Below are 14,684 nucleotides of genomic sequence, written 5' to 3'. Positions count from 1 at the left end.
AGGCAAGAACTTAAATGTAAACTAAGTGTGTGTTCTGTCATGAAAAGAGAGTTTAAAAAAGGTTCATCATTCAGAAAGCGCATGCACTGGGGTCGAAAAGGTTCGAGAGCCTGATGATGTGGAGGAAGGGGTAGGGGGGCACATGACTGGGGGTAAGGAGTGAATCGGGGTATGCATGGCCAATGAGGATGCAGCAGAAAAGCTTTGAGAGATAAATTACAAACCAACCAGATTCTACATGTGCGAAGATGTAGAAAGATGAATGGAGGAAGGTTGTTTTTTTTTTTTGTTTTATATATTTTTTAAGTTAATTGTGAGTGGGTGAAAGATTTTTTATTTTTTTTTGGGAGGTGGGGGAGGTGGGAGAGGTGGGAGAGGAGGAGGTTGGTCGTGTGTTTTATTGGGCAGGGGCATGGGGGCGGAACACACACCATCACCATCAATATCATCATCATCATCATCACAGCACCACCACCACATGTCATGGCGCAGCACGGATGGAGAACACGATGAAGGATTTCATAGTGCATTTTGATTGGATGGATTATTTTTTTATATATATATATATATATCAGAGGAGGAAGGGGTGGGAGGGGCGAAGGGCGCCAACAAAGTAGAGAGGGTTAAAGAAAGCATGTAAAGAGATAGAAGAGGAAGACGGAATCATTATGAGTGTCATGAAAAACCAACAACAACAGCTCATTTTAGACAGTTCAGCCTCCCTCCGTGTTTGTCTTTCATCACATTATTCAGATCTACATCACAGCTAACCTCCTGAGACCCCCTACATATACATTATTATTAGCATTTTCCATACAATTTTAAGTTATTCAAATAATACACAGCTTCAAATATTATTTATAGTATCCCTCTACTAAAATATGTTGGATTCATGTTCATGTGTATTTAAATTTTTTTTAATTTTTTGGAGAAAATAATAATAATAAAATATATATATATATAAAAAATGTCTAATCAACCAAAAATTTTGCGACCCCCTGCCTACTACCTCCACGGACCCCCAAGTGGTCGCGGACCCCCTGTTGAAGACATATGATTTAAACCTGTTGTCCTCATTAGTGGACAAACAAAGGTTACGCTTATTAACGTTTCTAGCTTGATATGACGCACAAATTTAACAAGTTAGCAATTTTTGCTAATTAGCAAGTACTCGTTTGAGGACGTTGGGACTTCATTGGTTGCAATTCTGTCTTTGCTCAGCCATGTGCAGGTATTAAAATAAACAGTTTTATAATTTGTCACACATTGGTGTCTTCTTTATAATATATATAATAAAATAATCCCAGTGTCCAGATATTAGGACAGTTTTTTTTTCAAAAACTACTACTTCCTGTTCAAAGATGATGCTTAGTTTTTATGATGTTTTAGGTCCTTTCTAATCCCAAAGACCTTGGAGGAAATAAAAACGCATACCAAATAAAAGCTCAGGTCTCAGGAGGTTAATCCTTAATCTGAACTGATTTGTGGTTTTCGGATTTATTTCAAGTGCAAATAAGAAGCAACCATGTGAGTGTTAACTGAAAGCAATGCTTAAAGTCCTGATGCAACCTGACACTATCCTGAAAAAAAAAAAAAAAAAAAAAAAATCAATCAGACGCCTGAAACAATTAGTTGAAAGTGGTACGGATGTCAATTAGCACATAAATGTGGCACCGCAGATACGGCCGGAGGAAATAAAAAAAACAACAAACAGACTGCAGCACTTAGCTCTTAGTTACTGTTAATCTAGTCAGTGTGAACGGGAGCGAGACTCCGGCACGGGGGGGAAAAAAGAGTGGTATTATAAATAAATGAAACCCTGACGCAAGATAGCTGAACAACAGAGAGAGGCTGAAACTGCTACTGGCTTTCACAGACACTGAGTCCTAGATCCACAGTTATAATAAGCTCATGTGTTACAGAATAAAGCACAAACATAGTGTTAAGACATACAAACAACAGCAAAGTCAACAGTGAGGGGAAAAAGAATTGTTTAGATTCATACAGAAAAGTCAAAAAGCAATAATTATGTCCTCTTACTAACAACTCCACAGAGTTTTAGGTCTATTTAGTACATTTAACCTATTGATCTGGTTGTGGAGTACGTTAGATTCATGAGATTTGTGAAGGAATCAGTTATATACTCTCACTTTAACCACAGGCTTCTACAAATAACTAAGAAAAAAATGGTAAAATACAAATCAGGACTTTTCGCTTTGATTGTCGTAGAATATTCGAGGCTGGGAACTAAAAACCACAACCACCCGATCAAGTTTACGACAGTTTTGATTACTGTGGGTGGCACAGTTGACAGTAGAAGAAGAATGAACATACACCAATCAGACATAACATTATGACCACCTTCCAAACATTGTGTGGGTCTCCTCCTGAGCCTTTCAAAATAGATAAACAGATAGATTATTTTATTCATCCCCGAAGGGAAAGTATGTCAGTTGTGACTCATCAGAGAATGGACATGGGCCTTCTGAGGGTGTCCTGTGGTGTCTGGTGCTGGTTTTGGTCTGGGTGGATGGCACATGTCTAAGTCAATTCCACACCAATGAATGCCAGGTCCAAAAGTTTCACATTGCAGAACACTGAATTGTCACAAGATGGTCAGCGTCATTTACTTCTCCTGTCAGTGGTCGTAATGTTGTGGCTGATCGGTGTACATTTACTTGAGAACATACACTAGAATGAAACTGAGATTTAATCAAAGGACTAGCTTTTCCTGAGCATTAGCAACCATTAGCTGGCGTTCAGCTGCACCTCACTTACCCCAAGTTCTGTCACTAATATGTCAGTGATGCTTCCAAGGACGGAGACAAAATCAAAAATGTTCCAGGCGTCTCTGAAGTAATTCTGTCGGGAAAGAGAGAAAAGCGAACGTCACCCAATGGGAAGACAGGGAACGTTAAAGGTAGCCTCCTCCCAGGCCGCGCCCCTGACCAATGGCGCCGTTGTTACCGTGGAAACAGGGTGAGAAGGAGGCTGATGGCGTGACAACAGGGTGCACTCTGTTTTCTTTCTTTCTTTCTTTTCTTTTTTTTTTTCCAGGGACAGGAAGAACATGCTCTAGATCTGTCTACCAAAATAACCTGCTCATAAATGAATAATAGGATGAAACACTGGAGCATATAGACTCTGGGTCAACCCAGATAAGAAATGAAGTGCGTGTGTTTGTGTTTGTCTTACCAGAGGGCCAAAAGCAATGATCTTGAGGACTGATTCCATGAAGAAGAAAGTGGTAAACACGATGTTGAGGTTCTTCAGGACGTTGTCGTAGGTTAACGATGCACCGTCAAACTGCGGCAACACAAAACGCAGACAGAGAGGCAACTTTGTTAAGTCTTATCTGTTAATGCAGAACATAAACACATTCTCCCTGAGCAAAGAGCAAACTTGTGAAGGAAAAAAATATTCACTTTGCTATGATGCAATTAAAATTTGTTATAATAAGACCATAATAATTAAGTATTAGACTTCTCCGTGGACTCTGCTTTTAAAACTGAACTTCAGGACGTCGAACATATTCAAAGGGGACATCAGATACCCATTTCCACAAGCTGATATATTTTTGTTTTTTTCTGGGCTTCATAGAATCTCTGCCGCGTGCCTTGGTTAAAAATTCTTAACGGCAGTGCTGCAAAAGTGAGATTCACACGCTACGTTTCCTTCAACATCACAAGAAGTGACATGGCTAATGGTGAGTGAGTAGTTTGGTATTTTGACAACCCGTTGACACAGAGGCATTTGTCACGTTTTATTCTTGCCTTCACCACACATAGTGCTTGATAACTTTGTACTTTGCAGCAGCTCGGAATCTGGATGGAGTTTGTAACAAGGCTTTTAAACCAAAACCATGAGCTAAAAGACGCTAAAATGTTCAGTAGAGCTGTGTGGGAACGACATAGTCTGGACATTTGAATCGGTATCAGAATACATTATTAATCCTTTAAGGAAATAATAAACTATTTTAACTATTTTAAACATTTTTTTCACATATTTTGTATGGTTGTGTCCTGTGTTTGGTTTTTCTATTGTTGTATTAGCTCGGCTATGTAGTAAATGAGGCCACCACCTCAATAAAGTTTAAAGTAAATAAATAAATTACTCTGATGTCTTGTATTCTTTATGTAGCTATGATTTGAAATACACAATTTGGAACCGCTAACCCTCCAGTTTGTGGACAACCAGCGTTTACCTACTGAACCACAGCCTGTGATGGTGTAAAGCTGCAAATATTAACCCCAACGTTCAAACACAGACACAGTTCGGACACGGATTGCCGACGTACCTTCATCATGAGGACGATGGTGTTGAGCGCGATTAGAGCCATGATGCTGTACTCAAAGGGCGGCGACACCACGAACTGCCACATGCGATACTGGAAGCTTAGTTTGTTCTTTGGCATGTGGCGAGTCAGAGGCCTGGCGTTGATGGCAAAATCTATACAGGCTCTCTGGAGCAGGAGAAGGAGGAAAGATGCTGCATTATATTCGACTTTCAATTTAAAAACCGTAGAGACGTCCGAATCTGCCCTCACCTCGTTCTTTTCTAAGCTATAATCTTCCATCATCTTATCCCCCTGTTCCTGGAAGGTGATGATGATGAGAGCCACAAAGATGTTCACGAAGAAGAAGGGGAAGACAACGAAGTACACCACGTAAAAGATGGACATTTCCATCCTGTAACCTGGGCTAGGGCCCTGATTCTCATAGGTGGAGTCCACTGAGTGCTTTAACACTCTGAAAGAGGAGGAGAGACGGGGAGAAAAGTTCAGCTAAGATGTATATATATAACATTCGTGTTTGCAATCACATGTGCATGTGTGCAGTGCACTCACTGCGGCCACCCCTCTCCAGTGGAGACAGTGAAGAGGGTGAGCAAGGCCCAAGCCACGTTGTCGTAGTGGAAATCGTACTTCTTCCACTCCCGCTTCTGAGCTTTAACTTCATCCCTATCATAAACCAAATACTCGCCCCTGAAGGAAAAGGAAAACACACACACACGGGTTCATGAAATGGAAGTACACTGACACAGTTCATTGAAATGCACAGCTTCCTCCTCTAGGTGGCAGCATTTGCAAAACTTAGAGTTGGACTGACGGTAAATCTACAGACAGAGGACGCCACTGCGCATGCATGTGAAGGTAGGACACCAAATGAGTTCCAGTTTACTGTACACTCAGTTGCCACAATATTAGGTACACAATTTCACACAAGCGTGCTCTAATATTAAGTTTATGTTTAAACTGTATGGAGGTTAAAGTGTCATTGACTAAAATGGGGTTGTCAAAACAATAGGAACATGCACTTCAATAGACAGACCTCACCCTCCACAAAGCAAAGATCTAAATGTTTATATTCTAAGATATCAAATCATATAATTTATTTTCACTGGCGTGCACTGAACTGACAAGCGTAGAGAGGCGTCTCTGCACTGACCTGCAGTCGCGCTCAAACTCTTTGGATTCGTCGGTGCAGTAGAAGAAGCGGCCCTTGAAGAGCTGCACGGCCACCACGGCGAAGATGAACATGAAGAGCATGTAGACGATCAAGATGTTCAGCACGTTCTTCAGAGAGTTGACCACACAGTCAAAGACGGCCTGCAAGGAGGAGGAGGAGACGCAGACGGAAACGCACGATCACGGAAGGGGAGCGAGAGAAGCTTTTATGTAGATGCACTAAAACTGAAATCATGGGAAAAATCCAGAGTGCGTGTGGCTGAGAGTGTGTTTCAATATGTTTTCACTGGTTTATCTGTGCTCTTTCTTGTTCTTTTGTCTGTGTAGCATGAGCACCAAAGTAGAACACGTTAAAAACAAACTTTTGTGCGTGTGGCAGCCTGAGTTCTAACTTACCTTTAACTTGGGGAGACGCTTGATGGTCTTAAGAGGACGCAGCACCCTCAGCACACGGAGAGACTTGATCGTACTGATGTCCTTGCCTTTGCTGCTCCCCCTGGGGTCCGGCAAAATGAACAGCGTACAAAAATAAATTAGAAAACAGCGTGGAGGAACGAGGGGATGGAGAGCACCCACTTTTTTTTTTTTTTTGTTGCTATTAATCAACAAAGATATGACACTTTAGAATAAAAAGTAGGTTGAGTGGACATTCAAAGCTCTTACAGTCTCTTCTTTAGCAGAAAAATAAAAAAAGTCAAACATGAAACCGGTGGGAGAGAACACAATCAGCTGTTGTGTGACCGTTTGGTTTCATGGACGTTCCAAAAGCATCACAACCACTTATCATAATCTTTGCTGTGGTGTAATAGGCATTCACTCATTCCATATCCACAGGCATCTCCCGGCAGAGTGCCCAGCCAAACCTCTTTCTTTCTTTTTCGGTGACACGCTTCTCAGTTCTTTTGAACATGAACGTTAAGTCTTGCACGGCTAGGATTACGTTGGTATAATCCTGCGTGTGTTTATTATTAAATGGACTGATGCGTTTCACGTAGCCTCCGTTCGTGTCAAATTCAGAAATTATTATTATTTTTTTGCTCTGTATAAAAACGAAGGCTATGTGAGACTCTGCTGACATGTGATGCGGCTAAGAGGACACAGCGTAGCTTGCGTGAGACAGATAAACGGCGTAAAACGAGCCGCGAGGAAATTAAAACTTAGGGCCTTTGTAATCTATATGCCCGTATGCTAATATCAGAGACAGGAAACTGGGTGAAAATACAGTTGACTTGATCTTTACGGTGAGTAGGGAAATCCAAAACAAAACCAAGGCAGGAGACACGTGGACGCGAGCCAAGCCTGAGCAGGAGAGACAGGTCATCCATCCAGGTTCGCTCTTTAACTATGAACTCGTGACAGGAAACGTAAGACAATTCAATTCGGCGCTCATTGACGGACTCGCGGCCTTGGCAGTTGCACGCCTCTTTGTGTGTGTTTGTTGGGGTGGTGGGGTGGTGGGGTGGCGGGGGCTTGTGTGTGTGTGCGTGAGACAAGACTCAATCGATAATCAATAGGCCTTCCTGCTTTGAAGTTGAGTAGGACTGAGGTCTCTCTATCAGAGCAGCTTTAAAGTATTAGCGTAAAGCCCCGGAAGGCCGCCGGTGTCAGGAGCTAACAGCATCCCTGCACGTATACACACATGCACACACAATATCTTTCACAAGTGCACACGCACACACTTGCATAGCGATATTGGCGACAGTTATCGGAGTCTCACGGTTTTGCATTTTTGTTTTGCATCCTGTCAGCCCTGCTGGACTAAAATGACACAGTTAACGTGGTACTCCACCCAAAACCTCACGTGTGAGTCGGCCACTGTGGGATTAAAAGGAGGCTGTGTAATTTATTCATTTATTGTTCCTCACCATGAAGCAGATCATTTTTTTAATGCACAGATTCATGTCCGCGATGGAAGCTTCAGCGGAAAAATGGTTGTACATCAGTCTGCAGCAGGACCAGTCTTCGTATTCAACACGGCAGCACCAAAATATAGCAAGGTATGCATCTATCATGTATTCATTTTATTACCTTTTTTGCTGAAGGGGTTTGTCTCTAAGAGCTGCATGAGAGTCTGCAGGTGGAGGTCGGGGTGGATGAATGGGTCTAGCAACAAAAGCTCTGTTGTTTAAGTTTATTGTAGCTTTGATTAAATGTAATTTGGGTCTTTTTGTCTATTTTGTTTTGGATGACAACTTTCTCCAGCTTTAACAGTACGGCCCGATAGTTTACACATAACCATACGAAGTGGATATTGTACTCAACTAGGGATACATTAAAAATGCAGTGTCCATTAACATATTAGCTATAGTTGCAACTTTAGGCTCACTTAAGGTACTGTGAGACATGGACGCTGTAACCTACGTACGTACCCTATAGTCTACCATATGCGTACCCTCTATATCTTTTTCTGCCAGTTTTATTTATTTTTTTTGCTGCCTGCTTCACTTTCAACAAGGGTGACTGAGAGTTTTGCCGAAATTTCGCCAAAGACGAGTCGTCCCTTTCCTTGACGTGATTCTAATTTCATTAAATAATAATTTAAGGACCAAGATTGTCTTTTGTCGACTACAGGTTGGAATTTAAGATTATGACGGCACCAAACCTCTGTGCACGACAGAAAACACGTTTTAGAGCCTCTTTATTTATGTTCGACTACCAAAAGACAGATTATGGGTGGAGTATCCATTTAATGTTCATTTTATTAGTAGATTTCTGATGAGACATATTCTGGTAAAAAATTAGTTTGCAACAAATCAGCTCCTTTTAAATTCAATGTAGCCAGTGTTTGGATGGTTTCCTGGGTTACGGTGGTAGTGGAGGAAAAAAAAACAACAACAACAAAAAAAACGATACGGCGAGAATGAGCACGGACTATAAGAAGAACAAAGAAAGAAAGAGAGAGAAGCCAATTTGACCCGGTGGTGGAGAGGAGGGGACAGAGCCTGGGAGGAGGAGGAGGAGGAGGAGGAGGAGGAGGAGGAGGACAGAGGTTGGAACTTTACCGGGTGCTGCTCCTGTCGAGTTTTCACCGAAGGTGGAGACAGCGAGAGTCAGTGACAGCGACAGACGCACAGAAAGAAAAGACAGAAGAAGAGGAGGAGAGGAGGGAAGGAAGGAGGAGGGGGAAACACATCAAAAGGAGAGACAGACAAACACACACACGGAAGACACACATTGATAGAAGACAGACCGACAAAGACAGACACGAGACAAGAGAGAAGGGGGGTTCGGTAGAAACAGGAAAAAATACATCCATATGAGAGACAGACAAAGAAGGAAGGACAGCAAGATGGACATACCTGATTGGAAATAACCCCCGCCCACACATCAACAACAACAACAACAACACACACTCTTCACTCCCTTACATTCAACCCCCATAACCCATCTCCTGTCTCCATGACAACTGAATAGGCATTTTTTTTTATTAATCTATCGTACTTCCTTCTTGTTGCACGTCCTTATCTATTGTATTGTATCTATTCTCAAACAGCATGAATATATCAAAGGTCACTTATTTAATTTAAGTCTGTTTGACAGTAAGATGAGGATGAAAAGGTGAAAGCAGACTTCGTTAATTTGCTGAGCTGAACAGTCTAATTGCTGTGTCTGGTTTTAAAAACTGCTGAAATGCCGATGAATCCCATGGGACGACAGCAGTCACTAAAGAGTTACCTAAAGACGAAGCACGTTTTCTGCGCGCTCAATTCATCTCCTCCAGATTTACTCAAAACGTGTAATAATGACGGAAAGAAAGGCTCCATAAAACTATAAGATATAATAAAATGCATGATTATTGACGAATGCAGGATATCATCAATCTCTTGTTACATTAGTCTGAATTTGATCCATTTTACACTACAGACATTAGTCATCCAGCGGAAGACATGAGCATTTATCTTTTTTTTTGTTTTTTTTTCTGTTTATCTCCAGGCTATATTAACATTGGGTTGTACTGTCAGAGAAAATACTGTGAAGTCAGAAATGTGGTCATTTTATCCAAGTTTTTAGAACGTTAAAGGTGTGTCAAACATCAATTTTGAATTTGCTAAGTCTGGAAATTAGAAAAAATAAGACTGCAATCTTTCAATAAAAATACATTTTTCCACTTTGATTATTATTATTTTTTTTTTCATTTTGAAGAATAATTAATTAAATGTAAAAAATCTCTTGGTTTTCTTCTTTGCACTAAAACAAAGTGAAATAAACCTGGAGTTGTTGTTATTTACAGATTATTATGCTGTTATGTTACTGGTCAACTGGATATTAAACTGAGCTTTAATATGATATCCCTGGTTTAAAGTAATAAGATAAATACAAATAGAATTTCTTTAATAATAAAGATTCCATGAAAATATATATAAAATATAATGTCTTGATATATTAGATTCAATTAGATTTGACTTTATTGTCATTGCATACACTATGAAATGCAGTTTGTAACTTAACCACAACTGCAAAAAGTACGAATTTAACCCAATAATAAGGAACAACCTAAAACCCCCTTTTTTTAAAATTATTATTAAGTAAGTAATTTAGAATAATATAATATAAAAGTGGTATAATATAAAATCTAAAAGAAATCTGCTTTGTAAATCTCATTTTTAATGTAAAATAAATTATATGTTAACCCCTACAAAGGACACATCTTTTATTCCACAAGATCTGCTTTGCTCTCAGGCAACTTACTGAAATCTATACTACGATAAGAGAACTGTAGATGTGCAAACCTTCCTTCCTTCCCTCCTGGCTGCCTTTCGCTGTGACCAGCTCTGTGAAGAATTACCTTCACAGCTGGAAGAGGAAACCCAATTGCTGCATCCATTTACACCGATTCTTATCTTATCTCACCATAATGATCAATTAGACCAGGCCTACAGCACAAAATTGCCCTCATTAGATCTGCAATCGCCTAGAGGGATTTTATCAAAGCTCTTTTGCATGCACATCTGCGCGAGGAGGAGGGGGTGGAGGGCGGAGAAAAAGGACGTCAAATCTCTACAAGTGGCCGGCTCCAGGTTTTCTTGGCATGTTAGAGCGCGTACACTCAGGACATCCATCGTGAATGGAGACTCAAGAAACCAGGATTTGCGTGTATTGTCCCATACACGCACACCGTCAACAAAAGACAAAAAGGCATTCCTCACAGAGTATCGCGACGGCATGCAGTTCCCGGACATGACACTGTCTCATTCGGGATTCATTTTTTTTGGAGAATGAAGGGAGCCAGAAGCGCAACGGTTGTGTTTGAAACCTATAAAAATCCGAAGCCATTGTACCGTGACCATGCTAAAAAAAAAAAAAAAACCTCCGTACAATGGTTCTGTGATGTAACCTGCTGTTAAACAACGTCATGCGTCGCAATGCACAGTAGGTGTGTGTGAAACCTTCGCCCCTGGAGCACAACTGTAACCGTAGCTCAGCCCTGGTGCAGATGGAGGGAGCAAAGAGGCAAAGGTGGAGGCTGCGAGGAGGGGGCAGGGAAAGGGTGGGGAGACGAGGCAAATGTAAGGGGCGATGGTGTAAAAGCATCCTAGAAAGGGCGATGAAAGACGTGAAAGGCCAAAGGAGGGGAGAGGGGAGCAGTGAAGTAAGTGAGACCAGCGAAGGAGGGGGAGGAAAGGTCCTCGATTCAGCGGCGAGTCATGCTGTGGAGGGTGCAGCAGTGGAGTGATTTTCAGCTTATTGTAAGAAACCTATCAGTCGGATGCTGTCGAGTTTTATCTAATTTGGTGCATTTTTCATCTTTATCTTCATTCATCTTGTTGGAACCATGCAACTGGTGCAGCTTGGGTTCTTTTAAAAAACAAATTAAACCTCACACGTCTATTACTGTATGTGTAAATCTGGTAGCTATAGATCCTTTCAAGGTGTGCAAACAATGTGTTTTTTGAGGGGCGGGGCTTAACTGGAGGCAAAACATCTCAAACAAACACTATAGCCTGTAAATGGCAGTTAGCATATAACAATGGACTGTTCTACTAATACAGTCACTCACTGAGACAGTGAGGGTTATTTTAAAAAGTTGACTCTGACTGATGGGACTATTTTCACTGACTCTCACTCACTGGATGGACAATATGACCAAAGGAGGACACAGAGAGGACAAAGTCTGGTCTGTCTTTATCAAGTGAAGCCTCTTCACCAGATATTAGAAGTAAGTGGAATCACTGTGGAGGGTAACGTAGTAAATGCAGAAATGGTGAAACACACAATTGACTTTGCATTAGCACACGGTTAGCATTAGCATTAACAAGTAACAAGAATCCCCCAAATAATGAGTAAATTAACGTACTTTCAGTCATATTTTACACATGTTATCCATGTTGAAACTGATGATGTATTACATATTTATCTTATCTGATGTGTGCATGTTGTTGAACATTGTCTCACTCCAGTCCTTTTAATCGCCAAAGCCAAACCAAAGTTGTCTATGACCGGTAGTGGCTGGTATGTGATAAAACTTCAAGTTAATGTTTTTAATTTTTTGGTTTTGGCATCAAAAATACAGCAAAAAATACATTTTCATGGTTGAAAGTGACAGTGTTCGCCTCAAGCTTCCCTCTGTTTTGCCTCCAGCTAACGTAGTGATGTCACAGTGACGTAGACCATGAAGGGGTCTAGATAGCGTAGCCAATATGCTCCTTACGTACTACATGTATATCCCTTTAAATTAATACAAGTTATCTATCCTTGTATGTGCATCTTCTTCTGCCTATTTGCTCCTCAAATGGCTGTTTCTCACTCTCTCTGCATTCAGACAAGTTAGCAACCCCATTACTGTTACTCTGTCTGATGTTCATTTCTTCATACAGGACTTACATGCTCTATACTAATGGTGGCTTTCTCCTTTGATTGAGAAACGCCTTCCACTTACAGTAATGCAGGTTCTCGAGGGGGTTGTAGCAACAGGTGGCATGCAATTGAGCTGAGATGTTTAGCATTACAGTGAGCACTACTGTGCAGATGTTGGCTTTAGATGTCCAACAAAACAAAAGGAAATATTGATCTCAGAATTAACCACTAATTCCAGATCTCCAGAATGAGCAGCTTAATTTTTTAAGGTATAAGCTCAGATTCCCCATCATGCTCTTGTAAAAGTTATCAACAAGACACTTTTAGTACTTGCTGTCCAACAAGAACTACAAGTTGATGCTTGATGTATTTACACATTTTGTTCAAAAGGAAGCATGCATTTGTAGCACATATTTAATGATTTACACCAATCAGCCAAAACATTAAAACCACCTACAGGAGAAGGAAATGACACTGACCATGTTGGGACAGTTCAATGTTCTGCTGGAAAACGTTTGGACCACGTATTTATGTGGATGCTACTTAGACATGTAGTACCCACCTAGATCAGACCAGACCAGACACTCCCACCCCATAGCAACGATGGATGCAGCGTGACACGGGAACAGCTCGAAAAACACAAAAAAGTGCACAAGTGGCCTCCAAATTCAATAGATCCCAAACTGATCAAGTATTTGTGGGTTGATCCACAAGGGGCCCCTCCCCTCAACCCACCAACAACATCCTGTAGACAGACACCACAGGACAACCTCAGAAGGCCCATATTCATTCTCTGATGAGCTACAACTGTTTCAGAGGCGCAAGGAAAACCTACATAGTAATAGGTCATAATGTCATGGCTGATCGGTGTAAATCTTCAGTAGAAACTAATGGGCTCAGAGCCACATATGAGCTAAGGATCTCAAAAAACAGAGAGACAAGTCTCTTTTTGTGAAATGTGCTTCAAATAACAACATCTAGCTTTTACACCTTGATCTCAATTCATGCCACCTCATGCAAATCTGCATATTTTCTGCACTTTTTTTCACTTTCATGAAATAGAGGATAAATAGCCTCAAAAATGTCCTTTGCATTCGATCCGAACACTCTGTGATAATAACTTTTGGCTAAGTTTGCCAGCTGCAGCATGTTCTTTGCCTCCTAACATCACGAACGTCGCTCTGAGTGATGCCGTCTACTGCATCACGAGTTCCGTTCAGGTTCATGCAGCCACTGAGGCGGACATGCACTGTGCATCCACTGAGATGAAGTAGGATGCACAAACAAGCTCCTCTTTCTCCCTCACTCACACCTTTTTGACAAACACAGTCAATCCCTCACGGTTGCATCTACCATACATATTCATTTCATATGTATTCATCTGTATGCTGCCTCCAATAACAAATCATTCCACCCACCACACCCTGCCCCAGCATGCCTCCCACTATCCCTCCCACTTACTTCCCTGGGTCGTGCAGAGGAAGGAGAGTTAAATACCTGTTCCTCCTGGTTCTAACATGGTCAGAAAAGTGGGTATGTGTGTGTGTACTTTTTTTTTTTTTTTTGTGTGTGAGCTGGTAAAAAGAGAGGTGAGTGAGGGGCGAGATGAGTCCACTCGGAGTTCCTCCTGTGGCTGGACGGATAGCCTGGGCACTTAAAGGGTTAAAGGTGTCTGGGGCGCCCTCACCCACACGGACTGATCGATCGAGTCCTCCAGCTGGAGGACGGGGGGGTAGAATGAGGAGAATGCAGAGGCGTGGCTGGGGATGGCGCCTTTTATGGTTGCTGGAGAGTGGGAGGTTGGACGGTGGGCATGGTGGAAGTTGAAGCCAGAAGGATTAAGAAAGGACGGTGGGGGTAATACTCAAGAGGATGGAGGTGGTGGTTGGTTGGAATAATGGCAAGATAGGTAGTCAGAGGTTAAAGCTGTTCCTAACATGCAGTCTGCAAACTGTAGATTGTCCAATGTTCGTATAAATTAAATACAAAATTTCTGAAAAACAAACCATTAAACAGGTTTCATTACTATTACTCTTCCTCTAAAATTATTTTAAGTCCTCGTTGGTCATGAATTCACCCAGAAGTAAGATGCGCATTAACAGTGGTTCACACTTAAATATGTCTCAGGGTCTGTTCAGACCTTTCATTAAGATGAGGCATGAATACTCCCAGGACAGATTCAGTGCATTTACATGCACAACTTAATCAAGCTATGCTTTAAATTCAACTTTCTGAATGTGGTCCTTGTCCCAGTTTATAATAATAACTGACGGGAACATGCCCTCCTCCTCCTCCACACTAGGCTCTGTTTACATTATTCTTGCTTTCTTGGATGTTTCTGTTCTGGGGTCATACACCAACACAGCAGTTGTGGAGCATGTGCACAAATTGATTTACAATCACAGTATCACATTATTGTCTT

General features: G+C 41.4%; 1 protein-coding gene across 15 annotated transcripts in view; it reads right to left on the bottom strand.

Annotated features, from left to right (window-relative positions):
* Positions 1-14,684, bottom strand: part of cacna1ab (calcium channel, voltage-dependent, P/Q type, alpha 1A subunit, b) — a 135,307-nt gene that overhangs the window by 40,017 nt on the left and 80,606 nt on the right. For 9 of the 15 annotated variants that reach the window (XM_047577325.1, XM_047577317.1, XM_047577321.1 and 6 more), the window contains 9 exons: positions 8,470-8,481; positions 5,864-5,963; positions 5,448-5,608; positions 4,847-4,984; positions 4,547-4,748; positions 4,298-4,462; positions 3,196-3,306; positions 2,779-2,862; positions 229-234 (listed from right to left, as the gene is read on the bottom strand). In XM_047577325.1, the coding sequence (XP_047433281.1) occupies positions 229-234; positions 2,779-2,862; positions 3,196-3,306; positions 4,298-4,462; positions 4,547-4,748; positions 4,847-4,984; positions 5,448-5,608; positions 5,864-5,963; positions 8,470-8,481 (979 nt within the window). The remainder of the gene's footprint in view (positions 1-228; positions 235-2,778; positions 2,863-3,195; positions 3,307-4,297; positions 4,463-4,546; positions 4,749-4,846; positions 4,985-5,447; positions 5,609-5,863; positions 5,964-8,469; positions 8,482-14,684) is intronic. The other 6 variants (XM_047577316.1, XM_047577319.1, XM_047577326.1 and 3 more) reach the window with 3 other exon arrangements.

This window comes from Mugil cephalus, chromosome 2 (genome assembly GCF_022458985.1).
Source record: "Mugil cephalus isolate CIBA_MC_2020 chromosome 2, CIBA_Mcephalus_1.1, whole genome shotgun sequence".
Lineage (NCBI taxonomy): Eukaryota > Metazoa > Chordata > Actinopteri > Mugiliformes > Mugilidae > Mugil > Mugil cephalus.
Note: the sequence above shows the minus strand (reverse complement) of the source record. Positions and strands in the feature narration are given on the sequence as shown.